Source organism: Pseudorca crassidens, chromosome 6 (assembly GCF_039906515.1).
Source record: "Pseudorca crassidens isolate mPseCra1 chromosome 6, mPseCra1.hap1, whole genome shotgun sequence".
NCBI lineage: Eukaryota > Metazoa > Chordata > Mammalia > Artiodactyla > Delphinidae > Pseudorca > Pseudorca crassidens.
This window is the reverse complement of record NC_090301.1, coordinates 127,709,602-127,731,268: the sequence shown is the minus strand read 5'-3', so window position 1 is coordinate 127,731,268 and position 21,667 is coordinate 127,709,602. Positions and strand designations below refer to the sequence as shown.

Genomic DNA, 21,667 nt, shown 5'->3' with positions numbered 1-21,667 from the left:
GTGCTTTGCTGGGCATACTGCCTGCTGGAGCTTGCAGTGTGAAGCATCAACAGGCAACACTGGCCCTTCCTTTGAAGTCTTTCCGCCAAGCAGGCCCTTTCACTTTGGGCCTGTGATGGGAGGGGCAGCCCTGGTGATCTCTGAAATGCCTTCAGGGTTATTCTTTGATTGTCTCGGACTGTAGGTGTCTGCTTCTGTTTGGATGGCTCAGTAGTCTCCCTGTTGTCTTGATGACTAGCTCCTGGTTCTGTTGGGCTGGCAGATCATACTAATGTCATACGAGATTTGACCATGCCCTTTCATGTAGCTCCTCAGTGATCTTCCTTATTTATTTCATATACACAGCCCAAATTTTTAAGTTCTGCTTCCTTTTTGATGATCAGTTCCATCTTTAAGTCATTTTTCTCTTCTCTCATTTTACTAAAAGCATTCCAGAGGAACCAGTCAGTTCTTTCAATCCTATCTTAAAAATCTCCTCCACCAAATAGCCAAATTCATTGGTCATAAGTTCTGCCTTCCACAAAATACTAACACAATTCAGCCAAGTTCTTTACCACTTTATAACAAGGATTGCCTCCTCTTCATTGTCCTGTAACATCTTTCTCATTTCTAGTTGAGACCACTGATGTTTCCACCAACACTGTTCGTGACCACTTAGGAATTCTCTCAGAAGATTGAGACTTTCTCTACAGCTCTCCTCTTCTCCTTGTAAGCCCTCACCAGAATTACTTTTGACAATCTTTTCATGGCAATGTAACATTTTACTAGCATGCCCCTGCAAACTCTTTCAGTCTCTACCCATTATCCAGTTCCAAAGTCACTGCCACGGAAAGTGTATTACTGCACTTTCCCCATGTCTCAGTACCATGTTTCTTAGAGCCACTATAACAAAATACCACAGACTGCATGGCTTATAAACAACCGAAATTTATTTCTCACAGTTCTGGAGGTGGGAAGTCCAAGATCAAGGTGCCAGCATGGTTGGGTGAGGGCCCTCTTCAGGGTTGCAGAATTCTTATTGCATCCTCACATGGTGGAAGGGGTGAGGGAACTCTCCGGAGCCTCCTTTATAAGGAAGTTAATCCCATTCATGAGGGATCAAGCCTCATGACATAACCACCTCTCGAAGGACCCACCTCCTAATGCCAATACTTTAGGGATTAGGATTTCAACATATGAATTTTGGAAGGACACAAACATCCATACCTTAACAGCAGTCGCCACCACAACATAGTTTCAGATGTTCCATCACCCCATAAATATCCCTAAGGCCTGTTTACAGTCTATCCCTATTGCTTCCTCCAGCCTTAGGCAACCCTATCTTTCTGTCTCTCTATATGACCTTTTCCGGACAGTTCATATAAATGGAATGACACAATATACAGTCTTTTGTGTCCGACATCTTTCACTTAGCCTAATGTGTTCTTCTGTCACATAGGTGTGTCAAGTAGTTCCATGTTGTGGCATGTACTGCATCTTGTTTTACCCACTCACCATGGATGACATTTGGAATGTTTCCATTTTTTGCCTATTTTGAAGAGTGTTGCTATGAACATTCATGCTTTATGCAGACTGTTAAAAGATAAACTGAGGTATATTAAATTTTTAAGAGTTTATTTGAGCAAATATTGATTCAGATTGGGCAATGCCATACCGGAAGTTGTTAGGAGGCTCTACCAACAGGAGCAGAGATAGGTTCTTATAGAGAAAAGACAGAAGCAAAGCCAGGAAATGATTTGACTGGCTATAGCTTAAGTGTTTGCCTTATTCGGGAAAGGCTAGTTAGCTGTCTATACTCAGTTGTCCTTAGATTTCGATTTCTTAACCATGACGCACTACAAGCTTAGATTTTGGTTTTCTTACATAGGCTGCTAAAGCATTAAAGCCATCTCAGAGACTGTCATACTGAGTGAAGTAAGTCAGACAGAGAAAGACAAATATCATATGATACCATTTATATGTGGAATCTAAAAATAAATTGTAAAAATGAACTTATTTACAAAACAGAAATAGAGTCACAGATGTAGAAAACAAACAAGCTTACCGTGGGGGGAAGCAGATGAGGGTTAAATTGGGAGATTGAGCTTGACATATACACACTACTATATATAAAATAGATAACTAAAAAGAACCTGCTGTATAGCACAGGGGAACCCACTCAATACTCTGTAATGACCTATATGGGAAAAGAATCTAAAAAAGAGTGGCTATATATGTATATATATATATATATATATATATATATATATATATATATATATCTCAGATGTATAACTGACTCACTTTCCTGTACAGCAGACTAACACAACATTGTAAATCAACTGTATTCCAATAAAAAAAAAGCCACCTCAGTCCAATGGCCTCGTTTAACTATTTTAACAGGACATATGCTCTCATTTCTCATGGGTAGATTCCTAGGCATGGAATTGCTGGTCATGTGGTAAATTTATTATTTAACTTTGCAAGAAACTGCCTAAGTTTCCCACCATGGCTGCACCATTTTTTAAATACATCTTTATTGTAGTATAATTGCTTCACAATGTTGTGTTAGTTTCTGCCATACAGCAAAGTGAATCAGCTATACGCACACACATATCCCCATATCCCTTCCCTCTTGAGCCTCCCTCCCACCCTCCCTATCCCACCCCTCTAGGTGGTCACAAACCACTGAACTGGTCTCCCTGTGCTATGCAGCGCTTCCCACCAGCCATTCATTTTACATTTGGTAGTGTATGTATGTCAATGCTACTCTCTCATTACACCCCAGCCTCCCCCTCCCCCCGTGTCCTAAAGTCCATTATCAACGTCTGCATCTTTATTCCTGCTCTACCGCTAGGTTCATCAGTGCCATTTTTCTAGACTCCATATATATGCATTAGCCTATGATATTTGTTTTTCTCTTTCTGTCTGAATTCACTCTGTATGACAGTATCTAAGTCCATCCACGTCTCTGCAAATGACACAATTTTGTTCCTTGTTTATGGCTGAGTAATATTCCATTATACATGTGTGTCACATCTTCTTTATCCATTTGTTAGTCCATTTAGGTACTTTCCATGTCCTGGCTATTGTAAATAGTGCTGCAATGAACATTGTGGTACATATTTGTTTTTGGGTTATGGTTTTCTCAGGGTATATGCCCAGTAGTGGGATTGCTGAGTCATATGGTAGTTCTATTTTTAGTTTTTTAAGGAATCTCCATACTGTTCTCCATAGTGGCTGTATCAATTTACATTCCCACCAAAAGTGCAGGAGGGTTCCCTTTTCTCCACACCCTCTCCAGCATTTATTGTTTGTAGATTTTTTGATGATGGCCATTCTGACCAGTGTGAGGTGATACCTCATTGTGATTTTGATTTGCATTTCTCTAATGATTAGTGATGTTGAGCATCTTTTCATGTGTTTGTTGGCCATCTGTATGTCTTTGGAGAAATGTCTATTTAGGTCTTCTGTCCATTTTTGGATTGAGTTGTTTGTTTTTTTGATATTGAGCTGCATGAGCTGCTTATATATTTTGGAGATTAATCCTTTGTCAGTTGCTTCATTTGTAAATATTTTCTCCCATTCTGAGGGTTGTCTTTTGTTTTTGTTTATGATTTCCTTTTCTGTGCAAAAGTTTTAAAGTTTCATTAGGTCCCATTTTTCTAGTTTTGTTAATTATTTCCATTACTCTAGGAGGTGGGTCAAAAAGGATCTTGCTGTGACTTATGTAATAGAGTGTTCTGCCTCTGTTTTCTTCTAAGAGTTTGATAGTATCTGGCATTATATTTAGGTCTTTAATCCATTTTGTGTTTATTTTTGTGTATGGTGTTAGGAAGTGTTCTAATTTCACACATTTACATGTAGCTGTCCAGTTTTACCAGCAAGACTTATTGAAGAAACTGTCTTTTCTCCACTGTGTATTCTTGCCTCCTTTGTCAAAGATATATACGTAGGTTTATTTCTGGGCTTTCTATCCTATTCCATTGATCTACCTTTCTGTTTTTGTGCCACTACCATACTGTCTTGATTACTGTAGCTTTGTAGTATAGTCTGAAGTCAGGGAGCCTGATTCCTCCAGCTACATTTTTCTTTCTCAAGATTGCTTTAGCTATTTGGAGTCTTTTATGTTTCCATACAAATTGTAAAAATTTTTGTTCTAGTTCTGTGAAAAATGCCATTGATAATTTGATAGGGATTGCACTGAATCTGTTGATTGCTTTGGATAGTGTAGTCATTTTCACAATATTGATTCTTCCAGTCCAAGAACAAGGTATATTTCTGCATGTGTTTATGTCATCTTTGATTTCTTCATCAGTGTTTTATAGTTTTCTGAGTACTCTTTTGCCTGCTTAGGTAGGTTTATTCCTAGGTATTTTATTCTTTTTTTGCAATGGTAAATGATACTGTTTCTTTAATTTCTCTTTCAGATATTTTGTTGTTAGTGTATAGGAATGCAAGAGATTTCTGTGCATTGATTTTGTATCCTGCTACCTTACCAAATTCACTGATTAGCTCTAGTAGTTTTCTGGTAGCATCTTTAGGATATTCTATGTATAGTATCATGTCATCTGCAAACAGTGACAGTTTTACTTCTTTTCCAATTTGGATTCCTTTTATTTCTTTTACTTCTCTGATTGCCATGGCTAAAACATCCAAAGTATGTAAACGTGTATAATAGTGGTGAGAATGGGCACCCTTTTCTTGTTCCTGATCTTAGAGGAAATGCTTTCAGTTTTTCACCACTGAGAATGATGTTGGCTGTGCGTTTGTCATATGTGGCCTATATCATGTTGAGATAGGTTCCCTCTCTGCCCACTTTATGGAGAGTTTTTATCATAAATGGGTGTTGAATTTTGTCTAAAGCTTTCTCTGCATCTATTGAGATGATCATATGGTTTTATCCTTCAATTTGTTAATATGGTGTATCACATTAATTGATTTGCATATATTGAAAAATCCTTGCATTCCCAGGATAAACCCCACTTGATCATGGTGTATTATCCTTTTAATGTGCTGTTGGATTCTGTTTGCAAATATTTTGTTAAGGAGTTTTTCATCTATGTTCATCAGTGATATTGGCCTGTAGTTTTCTTTTTTTCTGACATCTTTGTCTGGTTTTTGGTATCAGGGTGATGGTGGCCTCATAGAATGAGTTTGGGAGTGTTCCTCCCTCTACTATATTTTGGAAGAGTTTGAGAAGGATAGATGTTAGCTCTTTCTAAATGTTTGATAGAATTCGCCTGTGAAGCCATCTGGTCCTGAGCTTTTGTTTGCTGGAAGATTTTTAAATCACAGTTTCCAGTTCATTGCTTGTGATTGGTTGGTTCATATATTCTGTTTCTTCCTGGTTCAGTCTTGGAAGGTTGTACTTTTCTAAGAATTTGTCTAATTCTTCCTGGTTGTCCATTTTATTTGCATATAGTTGCTTATAGTAGTCTCTCATGATCCTCTGTATTTCTGCAGTGTCAGTTGTTACTTCTCCTTTTTCATTTCTAATCTGTTGATTTGAGTCTTCTCCTTTTTTTTCTTGACGAGTCTGGCTCATGGTTTGTTGATTTTGTTTGTCTTCTCAAAGAACCAGCTTTTAGTTTTATTTATCTTTGCTATTGTTTTCTTCATTTCTTTTGTATTTATTTCTGATCTGATCTTTATGGTTTGTTTCCTTCTGCTAACTTTGAGTTTTTTTAGTCTTCCTTCTCTAATTGCTTTAGGTGTAAGGTTAGGTTGTTATTTTAGATTTTTCTTGTGTCTTTAGGTAGGATTGTATTGCTATAAACTTCTTTCTTAGAACTGCTTTTGCTGTATCCCATAGGTTTTGGGTTGTCGTGTTTTCATTGTCATTTGTTCGTAAGTATTTTTTGTTTTCCTCTTCAATTTCCTCAGTGATCTCTTGGTTATTTAGTAACATACTGTTTAGCCTCCACGTGTTTGTATATTCTACAGATTTTTTTCATGTAATTGATATCTAGTCTCAAGGTGTTGTGGTCTGAAATGATGCTTGATATGATTTCAATTTTCTTAAATTTACCTAGGCTTAATTTGTCACCCAAGATGTTATCTATCCTGGAGAATGTTCCGTATGTACTTGAGAAGAATGTGTATTCTGTGGTTTTTGGATGGAATGTCCTATAAATATCAATTAAGTCCATCTGATCCAATGTGTCATTTAAAGCTTGTGTTTTCTTATTTATTTTCTGTTTGGATGATCTCTCCATTGGTGTAAGTGGGGTTTTAAAATCCCCTACTATTATTGTGTTACTGTCGAGTTTCCTTTTTATGGCTGTTAATATTTGCCTTAAGTATTGTGGTGCTCCTATTTTGGGTGCATAAATATTTACTATTGTTGTATCTTCTTCTTGCATTGATCCCCTGATCATTATTTTGTGTCCTTCCTTGTCTCTTGTAATAGTCTTTATTTTAAAGTCCATGTTTTCTGATATGAGTATTGCTACTCCTGCTTCCTTTTGATTTCCGTTTGCACAGAATATCTTCTTCCATTCCTCACTTTCAGTCTGTATGTGTCCCTAGATCTGCAGTAGGTCTCTTGTAGACAGCATATATACGGGTCTTGTTTTTACATCCATTCAGACAGTCTTTGTCTTTTGGTTGGAGCATTTAATCCATTTACATTTAAGATAATTATTGATATATATGTTCCTATTACCATTTTAAAAATTGTTTTGGGTTTTTTTTTTTTTTTTATAGGTCTTTTCCTTCTCTTGTGTTTCCCACTTAGGGAAGTTACATTATCATTTGTTGTTAAGCTGGTTGGGTGGTGCTGAGTTCTCTTAACTTTGCTTGTCTGTAAAGGTTGTAATTTCTCCAGTCCAATCTAAATTAGATCCTTTTTGGGTAGAGTAATCTTGTTTGTAGGTTTTTCCCTTTCATCACTTAAAATACATCCTGCTCCTCCCTTCTTGCTTGCAGAGTTTTTGCTGAAAGATCAGCTGTTAACCATACGGGGATTCCCTTGTATGTTATTTCTTGCTTTTCCTTGGCTGCTTTTAATATTTTTTCTTTGTATTTAATTTTTGATAGTTTGATTAATATGTGTCTTGGCATGTTTCTCCTTGGACTGATCCTGTATAGGACTCTCTGAGCTTCCTGGACTTGATTGACTATTTCCTTTCCCATGGTAGGTAAGTTTTCAACTATAATCTCTCAAATATTTTCTCAGCCCCATTCTTTTACTCTTCTTCTTCTGGGACCCCTATAATTTGAATGTTGGTGCATTTAATGTTGTCCCAGAGTTCTCTGAAACTGTCCTCAATTCTTTTCATTCTTTTTTCTTTTTCTGCTCCTTGGCAGTTATTTTCACCATTTCATCTTTCAGGTCACTCATTCGTTCTTCTGCCTCAGTTATTCTGCCATTTGTTCCTTCTAGGGTATTTTAAATTTCAGTTATTGTGTTGTTCATCACTGTTTATTTGTTCTTTAGTTCTTCTAGTTACTTGTTAAATGTTTATTATATTTTTTCCATTCTATTTCTGTGATTTTGAATCATCTGTACTATCATTACTCTGAATTCTTTTTCTGTTAGACTGCCCATCTCTTCTTCATTTGTTTGGTCTGGTGGGTTTTTACCTTGCTTCTTCATCTGTTGCATATTTCTCTGTCTCCTAATTTTGTTTAAATTACTGTGTTTTTGGTCTCCTTCTGCAAGCTGTAGAGTCATAGTTCCTTTTAATTCTGTTGTCTGTGCCCAGTTGGTGAGGTTGGTCCAGCGACTTGTGTAGGCTTCCTTGTGGAGGGGACTGGAACCTCTGTTCTGGTGGGTGAGCTGGATCTTGTCCCTCTGATTGGAAGGGCCATGTCCATTGGTCTGTTTTGCAGTGTCTGTGAGCTTAGTATGACTTTAGGTAGCCTGTCTGCTAATGGGTGGGTTTTGTTTTTTTCCTGTCTTGCTAGTTGTTTGGTGTGAGGCAGTCATCACTGCAGCTTGCTGGCTGGATCTGGGTCTTAGTTTTGAGATGGAGACCTCTGGGAGAGATCTCAACAATAAATATTCCATGGACCCAGGTGTTCTCTGGTAGTCCAATGTCCTAGACTTGGCTCTCCCACCTCAGAGGCTCAGGCCTGACCCCCAGCCAGCACACCAATACCCTGCAAGCCACACAGTGCACAAGAAAAATAAGAAGTAAAAACAAAACAAAACAAAACAAAACCAAAACTAAAAAAGATCCCCCTAAAATGAACAGATGAGACCCCAAGACAAATGGTAAAAGCAAAACCAAACAGACAAAAATCACACAAAGAAACATATATACAAACACTCACAAAAAGAAAAAAAAAAGAGAAAAGAAAGAAGAGAGTAACCAAACCAGTAAACAATTTCAAAAATGAAAAGAAACACTAAAAACTAAACTAACACAAACATAAAACCAGAAACATATCAAATGCAGAAAGCTAATTAAAAAAGGCAATGAAAGCATAAAACAAACACACAAAAACTATCCAAAAAAATGTAAAGACAAAGAAAGATGAAAGCAGAAGGAAAAAATACAAAACAACAAACTAGTAAAGTAAAAATAGAAAAATGTAAAATATAGTTAAAAATAAAATGAAAGCAAAGCAAAGGAAAAAAGCAAACAAGAAAAAAACAATATAATGAAAAAGTACAGTAGAATTAGGAAAAAATAAATAAAAATATGTTAAAAATAAAAGCATAAAAAGAAAAGAAAAAGTAAAGAGAAAAGTAAAATTAAAGAATAATAATAATAAAGAAAAAGAACAACAGAACCGAAAAACAAAATAAAACAAAACAAAAGTAGTGATATTTTCCTGTGGCCTTAGCTGTCAGTGTCCTTGCCTCCACAGTGAGCCACAGCCAATCCCTGCCTACCCAGGAAATCCTCCAATACTCCTAGGTAGTTCTCTGGACCTGCTGTGGGCACTGTGGGGTCAGCTCATACTATGATCTTGACCCATGTGTACTTGCCCACAAAGTCCACAGTTGCCCCCAAAGTCTGCAGCCTCAATTCTGGGAACCCTCATTGTCTATTCAGGTATTCCACAGTTGCAGGGTTTATCCAGCTGATTGCGGGGATTTAATCCACTGCTCCTGCAGCTGCACAGGGATATTTCCCTTTCTCATCTTTGGTCACACTGCTCCTGGGTTTCAGCCTTGGTTTTGGCCCCCCCTCTGCGTGTGGGCTTCCCTCAGGCATCCGTTCCCCACCTAAGAAGAGGCAAAAGCAGTGGCTGATTAGGGCTCCCTTGCTCACTCATGTTGGGGCTGAGGGAGGGATATAGCAGTCATAATTGGGATGTGCGGGGAGTGCCTGTGGGCCGCAGAGGCTGGCATGAAGTTGCAAGAGCCCAAGGCATGCCATGTGTTCTTCCAGGGAAGTTGGAAGGCAGTGGCTGGCTGCAGAGGCTTATGGGAAGGTGTGGGAAGAGACCTGCCTTGCACACAGGACCCTTAGCAGCAGTGGCAACAGTCTCTGGGGTCCAAGGTAACAGCTGCGGCTCAGGGTGCACCATTTTACATTCACACCAGCAATGTTTGAGGCTTTCAAATTCTCTGCATCCTTACCTTTCTTTATATTTTGCCTTAGAAATTCCATGCCCACTTGAATTATAATTAAATAGAAAAAGTATTTTCATGGTTCAGTGGTAATACTGAAGTTTCAATTAGATTAAGCATTTTATAACAGTCTTAGTAATTGGGCAGAATTGATTTATATTGTGGAACTAATTCTCCAGTTGCCTATGGATTATATGGTAAATAATTAATGATAATTTACTGCAGGCTTCCTTATAGAACAAACTTTATCGAGCTTCTACTTCAGGATCATCTAATTATGCTGGAAATCTTTCTTTAGAAAGCAGACTGGTGATGGTTGTGTGTGTCTCTAGGGCATCCAGACTCTGAAACAAAGAAACTCATGATTTATTTATTGTCTTAATAGATATGGTATAAAATGGCCAATCTTCACAAATACTTATACCAATAGAGGCTTCTGTGTGTTTTATTTATTTTTAAAAAATATTTATTTATTTATTTTTGGCTGCATTGGGTCTTGGTTGGGGCACGTGGGATCTTTCGTTGTGGTTTGTGGGCTCTTTATTGTGGCATGTGGACTTCTCTCTAGTTGTGGTGCACAGGCTCCAGAGTGCATAAGCTCAGTAGTTGCGGTGTGCAGGCTCCAGAGTGCATGGGCTCTGTAGTTGCAACACATGGGCTCTCTAGTTGTGGCATGTGGGCTTAGTTTTCCTGTGGCATGTGGGATCTTAATTCCCCAACCAGTGATCAAACCCACTTCCCCTGCATTGGAACGTGGAAACTTAGCCACTGCACCACCAGGGAAGTCCCTTTCTGTGTGTTTTAATGTCCTGTGGATTAGAATGCAGTAATTTTCTATGTTTCTTTCCAGATTGTTCACAGAACACTGGCAGCCATGTTGGGTTCCCTTGCAGCATTAGCAGCGCTGGCTGTGATTGGAGATGTAAGTGTAACATTTTGAGTCAATGGCTTAGCACTCAATAGAGTGTCAGATTCAAAGACAGTCCAAGAATTAGGCATTAGCTGGTGATTTTACTTTTTAAATATACTCTTTCACATTTCCCATTAGTGACATGAACTTTACAGCATTGATGAGTAATTAACATTTGACTTTATCACACACATCCCAGTGGTGTTATTCTCCACCCTAGCTGAGGAAACGCTTGACTCATGGTGGTCAAGCATTTTCCCAGGTCATGCAGTTGAATTATGTTAGAGCTGGCCCTATGTACTGTCAGCCCATGGAAACTAAAAGAGGCCATCCTGGCTGGAGCAGAGAGGTGGGAGACAGTGAGTTTGGGGTTCTGTCCTGCAGACATCAGGAGGTCCCTGGATGTGCAAGTCTGGGGGGAATAGCACCCCCTCAGGGTCTGCGTGTGGTCCATCCTGCAGGGACATTGGAATGAATGTAGGGAAGCAAGAGAAGCCAAGTGCCCACTAGAGATGGAGGCCTTTGGAGCCTCCATCTTGAGGAGTAGTGCTGGAACTGACCAAGGTGGCAACATACAGAACTTAGGATTGAAAGCAACTCTGTAGAATTTCAGGAATTATTCTGAAAAGTGCTACTAAAGGGCAGTCAGTCAACCAAAGAATAATAACTGGGGCTATGTGGGGCTATGTTCAGTTAGTTATTTATTGTTTTTTTATTTTCTTTTTCTTGACTAGAGTTGGTATAAACAAACACTAACTCTAAGGGTAAAATGTCCCAGCATCCTAAAACTTACACATAAACCACTGTTATTTTTATTAATTGTTAAGGAGTAGTGTAGTAGTAGTTATTTAATTCTAGAAATCACTGACGTAGCACATGGCTTGTGCTGCAGGAACCTCCCTGGACCACTGTGCAGTCCTTTTCCAACAACCAGGCTCTCCAAGTGCCCTCAGTTCCCAGTCTGGGTTCCCAGTCCCCCATGATTCTACCTTCCCTTAAGGACATGGACGGGGCTTAATAAATCTGCTTTTTTTTAATTGTCAAGTGCATAGGTTTGACGTTATTATGCTTTGGGTCACGAGTGTTTTTCAGTGATGATATAATCTGATTTCAAAGGCAAGCAGATGGTGTGACTTTCGACTCTGGTCCAATGAGTGGGTTTTCTGTAAAGGGTGGCACATATTTACAGTTTATCACCAGGAGGATGATGCCCAGGACTAATTGGCAAATTTGTGCTTTGATTGCAGAGACCTAGCCTGACCCACGTGGTGGAGTGGATTGATTTTGAGACGCTGGCCCTGCTGTTTGGCATGGTAATGACAGTCCTCCCAGTGGGACAGGGTCCCAAGCTTGCTGTAACCTTGGACCTTCTCTTTTGCCACTGCTGACTCTTAAAGACACTGTGATGCTTGACAATTAGGGCTTGATTGAGAAGTGTTTGTGCAGGTCTAGCTGATTTCTCCTGAGGAGGAATGGAGTGATTGGTGCTCTGATTAGTTAGTTGTAAAATTTCAGCCTAAGGCCTGTCTGACAGTGAAATAATCTTGCCATTCAGAAAATTTAGAAATTTTTAAAAGTTACTGTACTTAAAATATAAAATGGAATATCCTAAAGAGATGAACAATTTAAGTTTTTCAGTGATTGGAAAAGTACCTTTAATTATATGGATAAAGGAAGAAATGAAGAAATTGTCCCTAAGTAATTGTTTGTATATTTGCTGTTAAACAGACATTTTCAAGCGGCCCCTCTACTGTGTGCTATGAAGAGTGTCACCAAATGAACTTGTAGGAAGGGAACTTTAAGACACACTAGTGGGCTAGTGTGGTACATGAGCCATAAACAAACTTAACTGGAATAAGTGGAATTTGACAGGGGTCTGAACAGCAGTGGGAACGGCTATTGCACTCTTGAACAGACCCACAGCAGCTGAGTGATTTGAGGAGGGTGTTTCCTCTCAGGGCTAGAAGACTCACACTGTGTAAAGCAGGTCACCACATGCCCTCACCTCCTTGCTAATATTCTTTCTGCCCTAGCACCATGGAGGGCCCTGCTGCTCTAGGCTTCGGTGTGACCCAAAGTGGCTGCCTACTCTGTGGGTGGAGTGGGAGGAAGGTCAGTGGTCTGAACTCAGGCTTCATAGAGGAACGAATGTATTGGGTCCTGAAGTGTATAGCGTTTGGGCCTATGGAAGGAAGAAGGAAGGCATACCAGATGGCTTATAAAATAGGTTTTTAAAAAAACTTAAATGATTGGTATATTAGTTTTCTGGGGCTGACATAATAAAGTACCACAGACTGGGTGACTTAAACAACAGAACTGTATTTCCTCACAGTTCTGGAGGCTGGAAGTCTGAGATCAAGGTGTTGGCAGGGTTGGTTTCCTCTGAGGCTTCTCTCCTTGAATTGTAGATGATCATCTTCTCCCTATGTCCTCACATGATTGTCCCTCTGGGCATATCTGTGTCCTCATCTCTTCTTCTTATAAGGTCACCAGTCATACTGGGTTAGGGTTTCACTTTTTTTTTTTTTTTTGTGGTACTCGGGCCTCTCACTGTTGGTGGCTTCTCCTGTTGCGGAGCACAGGCTCCGGATGCGCAGGCTCAGCAGCCATGGCTCACGGGCCCAGCCACTCCGCGGCATGTGGGATCTTCCCGGACTGGGGCATGAACCCATGTCCCCTGCATTGGCAGGCAGACTCTCAACCACTGCGCCACCACAGAAGCCCAGAGCTTCACTTTAATTACCTTCTCAATATAGTTACATTTGGAGCTACTGGGGGTGGTTAGGATTTTTAAAATGAGTGGTTTAATTTTTTTTCTCAAATGGAATCGGTAGAACTTTGCAGAGACAGTCTATATAACTAGGCCCCTGCCTTTTCCACCCTGCTGCATGCCAGTCACTTACCCAGTCCCTGAGTTCCAGCATCTCTTGGGTGGTTCTGGCAGCTGACGTGTGGAACAGCTTCACCATGACAGTGGAAGACCACACAGGACCTACCCATCCACGTTCATGTGAAACTTCCATTGGTGTGTGAAGCTCCACATTCTATAAATGGCCTCACAGTGGCCATTTGGGTTAGGATGAATATCGTTGGTCATGCTAGACAAGGTAGATATCTGTACTGAGTCTATATTAATTTTTGGGCACTTTTGTTTTTCACTGTTTATTTGAAAGACAGCATTGGGCCCACTCTTTTCTAAATACTTTAGTTTACATAATGCTATTGAATTTTCACAACAACCTTACAAGGAACAGACATTCAGAGATGAGGTGAGAAAACCAAAGTACAGAGAATTAAATTTTTTGTTCAAAGTTACATTACTCCTAAGTAGCAGAATTGATATTTGAACCTGCATCTTCTCACTCCAAATTCAGCACGTTATACGTCACCATCTAAGGAGGTAGAATAGAGAATCTTCCAGAAAGTTCAGGCTGGTTGAAATGTCTGGTTGATTAGACTTAGAATAAATGGGACATTACTTTTTGTTACGATCTAGGATGATTATGCTCACCAACTCAGTGTCATCAGTAGAAAAACACAAGTGAGTAGGCCTTCTGGGTTCATATAGAACCCAGAGAATAATCGTTTCCATGTAACTACTCTTATTTGCTTGTCTTGATCAAATTGGTGATAAAAATCTATTAAATTATTTTAGGAAACAAAATTTAAGCCAGTTTAAAAGTCTTAAAACATTGAATTGTTGCTTGTGTGGACATTTAGGTGTAGAAGGCCACATTCTGTCCCATTTCATTCCCTGTTTCTAGCTTTGTGACTGTAAGTGAGTCACCTTCTATCTCTGCCTGCCAGTTTCCTGGTCTATAAGACAGAGAGTAATTATAACACAGTGTTCACTGTCAAGATCAGATGGAATGATAATGTACCTTGGGCACATATCCCTGGACAAATATAGAGGTGCAAACCCACTAGCAAGGGGCTTGATTCAGGGAGTTAGTAAGTGAACCACACTCATCAAGAGAGTGAGAAGCTTGATGAGGTGGTAGCTTTCACGCAGAGGCCAGAGGTCAGATTTGAAAGGGGTAACTCTGGTGTCATTTCAGGATGGTGCTGAATGCTGAAACATTCTCCTTGTCTCCTGTTTCTCTTTTCCCCACAGATGATTTTAGTAGCCATATTTTCAGAGACTGGATTTTTTGATTATTGTGCTGTAAAGGTAAGTTTGATGTGGCATTTAATAGTTATGTATTAATTAATTGACATATTTATTTTTCCACCATTACATATTTAGTGAATAAAACTACCACTTAAAGCAAATCTTTTAAAATTCTGTCCTCCTTTTCAAAATCACTGCTGAAAAGCTGGACATAGTTGCTGTGCTAATTTAGGTGCCTCTGAGTAACACTTTCAGCTTCTCAACAAATAACCAAAGAAGAGGATCAAGGAGAAGAGTACTAGAGTTGAGTGTTTGTATGATAGGGTTCAAATTGGCAGGTTGAGAGCTATGCACCAAAACTGTTTTGCACTTCAGAGTATCCAAATATTTTAAATCATCAGCTTCTGACTACTCCACTTTTTGGTGAAATAATTTCAATGATTACTTTCTAAACATTAAGCATATAAACATTCCTTTTTTTTCTTTACTGTATTTAATTAATTAATTATTTAAAAAAATCTGTATTGGAGTATAATTGCTTTACATTGTTGTGTTAGTTTCTGCTGTATAACGAAGTGAATCAGCTATACGTATACATATACCCCCATATACCCTGAGGAATCCACCAGCAAGTTCTGACTGGCAGAATTTGTACTGGTCCTGGCTGAAAACCCGGCCTGCGCCCAGCAGCCATACCACAGATGAGCCCATGGCCATGCCGCTCAGATCTCCCAGCTGGATATTGGATATAGCTTTTGATGGTTTAGGGCCTCTTTCACTTGACCTAGCCATGTGGGTGACAGGGTCTTGGTGCTCCGGCCTGGTGTCAGGCCTGAGCCTCTGAGGTGGGAGTGCCAAGTTCAGGGCATTGGACCACCAGAGACCTCCCAGCCACACATAATATCAAATGGCGAGAGCTCTTTCAGAACTCTCCATCTCAATGTGAAGACCCAGCTCCACGAACAGCCAGCAATCTCCAGTGCTGGACACCCCATGCCAAACAACTGGCAAGACAGGAACACAACACCACACATTAGCAGAGGGGATGCCTAAAATCATACTAAGTTCACAGACAACCCAAAACAGACCACCAGAAGCAGCCCTGACCACAAGAGAGACAAGATCCACCCCACCCACAAAAACACAAGCACCAGTCCCCCCCCCCAGGAAGCCTACACAAGTCACTGAACCAGCCTCACCAACTGGAGGCAGAAACTAAAAGCAATAGGAACTATGAACCTTCAAACTGCAAAAAGGAGACCCCAAACACAGTAAGTTAAACAAAATGAGAAGACAGAGAAATATGCAGCAGATGAAGGAGCAAGGTAAAAACCCACCAGACCAAACAAATGAAGAGGAAATAGGCAGTCTACCTGAAAAAGAATTCAGAGTAATGATAGTAAAGATGATCCAAAATATCGGAAATAGAATGGAGAAAATACAAGAAATGTTTAACAAGGACCTAGAAGAAGTAAAGAGCAAACAAGCATTGATGAACAACACAAAACATGATATTACAAATTCTCTGGAAGGAATCAATAGCAGAATAATTGAGGCAGAAGAATGGATAAGTGACCTGGAAGATAAAATAGTGGAACTAACTACCACAGAGCAGAATAAAGAAAAAAGAATGAAAAGAATTGAGGACAGTCTCAGAGACTTCTGGGACAACATTAAACCCACCAGCGTTCAAATTATAGGGGTCCCAGAAGGAGAAGAGAAAAAGAAAGGCTCTGAGAAAATATTTGAGAGATTATAGTTGAAAACTTCCCTACCATGGGAAAGGAAATAGTCAGTCAAGTCCAGGAAGCTCAGAGAGTCCCATACAGGATCAGTCCAAGGAGAAACATGTCAAGACAGATATTAATCAAACTATCAAAAATTAAAAAGAAAAAAAATATTATAAGCAGCAAGGGAAAAGAAACACATAATATACAAGGGACTCCCCATAAGGTGAACAGCTGATCTTTCAGCAGAAACTGCAAGCCAGAAGGGAGTGGCAGGGCATACTTGAAGTGATGAAAGAGAAAAACCTACAAACAAGATTACTCTACCCAGCAAGGATCTCATTCAGATTTGATGGAGAAATGAAAACATTTACAGACAAGCAAAAGTAAAGAAACTCAGCACCACCAAACCAGCTTTAAAACAAACGCTAAAGGAACTTCTCTAGGCAGGAAACAAAAGAGAAGGAAAAGACCTACAATAACAACTCCAAAACAATTAAGAAAATGGTAATAGCAAAAAACATATTGATAATTACCTTAAAGGTAAGTGGATTAAATGTTCTAACCAAAAGACATAAGCTGCCTGAATGGATATAAAAACAAGGCCCATATATATGCTGTCTACAAGAGACCCACTTCAGACCTAGGGACACATACAGACTGAAAGTGAGGGGATGGAAAAACATATTCCATGCAAATGCAAATCAAAAGGGAGCTGGAGTAGCAATATTCATATCAAATGAAATAGACTTTAAAATAAAGACTATTAAAAGAGACAAGGACACTACATAAAGACCAAGGGATCAATACAAAGAAAAAGATATAACAATTGTAAATATTTATGCACCTAACATTGGAGCACCTTAATACATAAGGTAAATGCTAACAGCCATAATAGGGGAAGTCGACAGTAACACAATCATAGGAGGGGAATTTAACACCCCACTTTCACCAATGGACATATCATCCAAAATGAAAATAAATAAGGAAACACAAGCTTTAAATGATACACTAAACAAGATGGACCTCATTGATATTTATAGGACATTACATCCAAAAACAACAGAATACACATTCTTCTCAAGTGCTCATGGAACATTCTCCAGGATAGATCATATCTTGGGTCACAAATCAAGCTGTGGTAAATTTAAGAAAATTGAAATTGTCTCGTGTCTTTACCGACCATAACGCTATAAGACTAGATACCAATTACAGAAAAAAAAACTGTAAAAGATACAAACACATGCAGGCTAAACAATACACTACTAAATAACAAATAGATCACTGAAGAAATCAAAGAGGAAATCAAAAAATACCTAGAAACAAATGACAATGAAAACACGACAACCCAAAACCTATGGGATGCTGCAAAAGCAGTTCTAAGAAGGAAGTTTATAGCAAGACAATCTTACCTCAAGAAACAAAAAACATCTCAAACAACTTCACGTTACATCTAAAGCAAGTAGAGAAAGAAGAATGAAAAGCACCCCAAAGTTAGCAGAAGGAAAGAAATCATAAAGATCAGATCAGAAATAAATGAAAAAGAACTGAAAGAAACAATAGCAAATATCAATAAAACTAAAAGCTGGTTCCTTGAGAAGATAAACAAAATTGATAAACCATTAGCCAGACACATCAAGAAAAAGAGGGAGAAGACTCCAATCAACAGATTAAGAAACGAAAAGAAGTAACAACTGACACTGCAAGAAATAAAAAGGATAATGAGGGACTACTACAAGAACTATATGCCAATAAAATGGACAATCTGGAAGAAATGGACAAATTCTTAGAAAAGCACAACCTTACATGACTGAACCAGGAAGAAATAGAAAATATAAACAGACCAATCACAAGAACTGAAATTGAAACTGTGATTAAAAATTTTCCAACAAACAAAAGCCCAGGACCAGATGGATTCAGGCGAATTCTATGAAACATTTAGAGAAGAGCTAACACCTATCCTTCTCAAACTCTTCCAAAGTATAGCAGAGGGAGGAACACTCCCAAACTCATTCTATGAGACCACCAGCACCCTGATACCAAAACCAGACAAATATGTTACAAAAAAAGAAAACCACAGGCAAATATTACTGATGAACATAGGTGCAAAAATCCTGAACAAAATACAAGCAAACAGAATCCCATGGCACATTAAAAGGATCATACACAATGACCAAGTGGGGTTTATCGCAGGAATGCAAGGATTCTTCAATATATGCAAATCAATCAATGTGATAAACCATATTAACAGATTGAAGGAAAAAACCATATGCTCATCTCAATAGATGCAGAAAAAATTTTTGACAAATTTCAACACCGATTTATGATAAAATCCCTCCAGAATGTAGGCATAGAGCAAACCCACCTCAATGTGATAAAGGCCATATATGACAAACCCAGAGCCAACATCGTTCTCAATGGTGAAAAACTGAAACCGTCCTCTAAGATCAGTAAAAAGACAAGGTCGCCCACTCTCAACACTATTATTCAACATAGTTTTGGAAGTTTTAGCCACAGCAATCAGAGAAATTGGAAAAGAAGAAGTAAAACTGTCACTGTTTGCAGATGAAATAATACTATACATAAAGAATCCTAAAGATGCTACCAGAAAACTACTAGAGCTAATCAATGAATTTGGTAAAGTAGCAGTATAAAAAATTAATGCACAGAAATCTCTTGCATTCCTATGCACTAATGATGAAAAACCTGAAAGAAATTAAGGAAACACTCCCATTTACCATTACAACAAAAAAGTAAAATACCTAGGAATAAACCTACCTAAGGAGACAAAAGACCTGTATGCAGAAAAGTATAAGACACTGATGAAAGAAATTAAAGATGATACAAACATATGGAGAGATATAGCATGTTCTTGGATTGGAAGAATCAACATTGTGAAAATGACTATACTACCCAAAGCAATCTATAGATTCAATGTATCCCTATCAAACTACCAATGGCATTTTTCACAGGACTAGAACATGAAATTTCGGCATATGTATGGAAACACAAAAGACCCCGAATAGCCAAAGCAATATTGAGAAAGAAAAATGGAGCTGGAGGAATCAGGCTCCTGGACTTCAGACTAAACTACAAAGCTACATTAATCAAGACAGTATGGTACTGGCACAAAAACAGAAATATAGATCAATGGAACAAGATAGAAAGCCCAGAGATAAACCCACACACATATGGTCACCGTATCTTTGATAAAGGAGGCAAGAATATACAATGGAGAAAAGACAGCGTCTTCAAAAAGTGGTGCTGGGATAACTGGACAGCTACATGTAAAAGAATGAAATTAGAACACTTCCTAACACCATACACAAAAATAAACTCAAAATAGATTAAAGACCTAAATATAAGGCCAGACACTATAAAACTCTTAGAGGAAACTCATAGGCAGAACACTCTATGACATAAATCACAGCAAGATCCATTTGACCCGCCTCCTAGAGAAATGGAAATAGAAACAAAAATAAACAAATGGGACCTACTGAAACTTAAAAACTTTTGCACAACCAAGGAAACCATAAATAAGACTAAAAGACCACCCTCAGAATGGGAGAAAATATTTTCAAATGAAGCAATGGACAAAGGATTAATCTCCAAACTATACAAGCAGCTCATGCAGCTCAATATCAATAAAACAAACGACCCAATCTAAAAATGGGCAGAAAACCTAAATAAATATTTCTCCAAAAAAGATATACAGATTGCCAAAAAACACATGAAAGGATGCTCAACATCACTAATCATTAGAGATATGCGAATCAAAACTGCAATGAGTTATTACGTGACACCGGTCAGAATGGCCATCATCAAACAATCTACAAACAATAAATGCTGGAGAGGGTGTGGAGAAAAGGGAACCCTCTTGCACTGTTCGTGGGAATGCCATTATGGAGAACAGTATGGAGGTTCCTTAAAAAACTAAAAATAGAAGTACCAAATGACACTGCAATCCCACTACTGGGCATATACCCTGAGAAAACCATAATTCAAAGAGTCATGTACCACAATGTTTATTGTAGCACTATTTACAATAGCCTGGACATGGAAGCAACCTAAGTGTCCATTGACAGATGAATGGATAAAGAAGATGTGTCACATATATACAATGGAATATTACTCAACCATAAAAAGAAATGAAATTGAATTATTTGTAGTGAGGTGGATGGACCTAGAATCTGTCATACAGAGTGAAGCAAGTCAGAAAGAGAAAAGCAAATATTGTATGCTAACACATATATATAGAATTCAAAACAAAAATCATTCTGAAGAACCTAGAGGCAGGACAGAAATAAAGATGCAGATGTAGAGAATGGACTTGAGAACACAGGTCAGGGATGGGTAAGCTGGGATGAAGTGAGAGAGTAGCATTAACATATATACACTACCAAATATAAAATAGATAGCTAGGGGGAAGAAGCTGCATAGCACAGGGAGATCAGGTTGGTGCTTTGTGACCACCTAGAGAGATGGGATAGGGAGTGTGGTAGGGAGACGCAAGAGGAAGCGGAGGGCTTCCCTGTTGGCGCAGTGGTTGAGAGTCCACCTGCCAATGCAGGGGACGCGGGTTCGTGCCCCGGTCCGGGAAGATCCCACATGCCGTGGAGCGGCTGGGCCCATGAACCATGGCCACTGAGCCTGCGCGTCCCGAGTCTGTGCTCTGCAACGGTAGAGGCCACAACAGTGAGAGGCCCGCGTACCGGGAAAAAAAAAAAAAAAAAAGGGGAAGGGGATATGGGGATACATGTATACATATAGGTGATTCACTTCATTATACAGCAGAAACTAACACAACCTTTTAAAACAATTATACTCCAATAAATCTGTTACAAAAACAAACAAAGAATTTGTATTGGTCCTATTACTCAGGGTTGGCAGGAAGACATCTTGTCGTGCTCTGCTAACGAAAGACTAGTGCTGGGCTTGACTTTTTAAAATTTGAAACTGAAAATTTCTTTTAAAAAAATATTTACTTTACAAAGTCCTTTCCAAACCTTGAATGATAGAACAATTCTGTGATTTTTGCCATCTTTGTGCACCACCTTGCACCTCCCAGGTACTATCTGGCCTCTTCCTCACAATACCTTGGTACTGAAAGTAATCCCTAGATCTCCAAAGATCAGCAGACTCTAGGGTCAGGTGGATCCCAAATTCACAGCCCAAGCTGTCCAACCAAAAAGAGTGTGTAAAAGACTAGGGGATGCAGGGGTGACAGGCCGTCACCTTGTGACAGATTGACCACCACAGGGCACCAAGAAGGAGAATCTGAGGGAAGGAACATAGGCCAGGGTGGATTTAGAACGTCCAGGTCCAGCCATTACTGCCTCATCTCAGCAGATTTAGGAGTTTGTGGGTCTAAGTTTTAATCCTCCATGCAATGTTTATTTAGACCTTAGTTT

The 21,667-nt window shown here is 39.0% G+C and overlaps 1 protein-coding gene across 5 annotated transcripts in view; it reads left to right on the top strand.

Annotated features, from left to right (window-relative positions):
- Positions 1-21,667, top strand: part of OCA2 (OCA2 melanosomal transmembrane protein) — a 257,209-nt gene that overhangs the window by 78,222 nt on the left and 157,320 nt on the right. For all 5 annotated transcript variants that reach the window (XM_067739915.1, XM_067739910.1, XM_067739912.1 and 2 more), the window contains 3 exons: positions 10,359-10,430; positions 11,666-11,731; positions 14,533-14,589. In XM_067739915.1, coding sequence (XP_067596016.1) covers positions 10,359-10,430; positions 11,666-11,731; positions 14,533-14,589 — 195 coding nt within the window. The remainder of the gene's footprint in view (positions 1-10,358; positions 10,431-11,665; positions 11,732-14,532; positions 14,590-21,667) is intronic.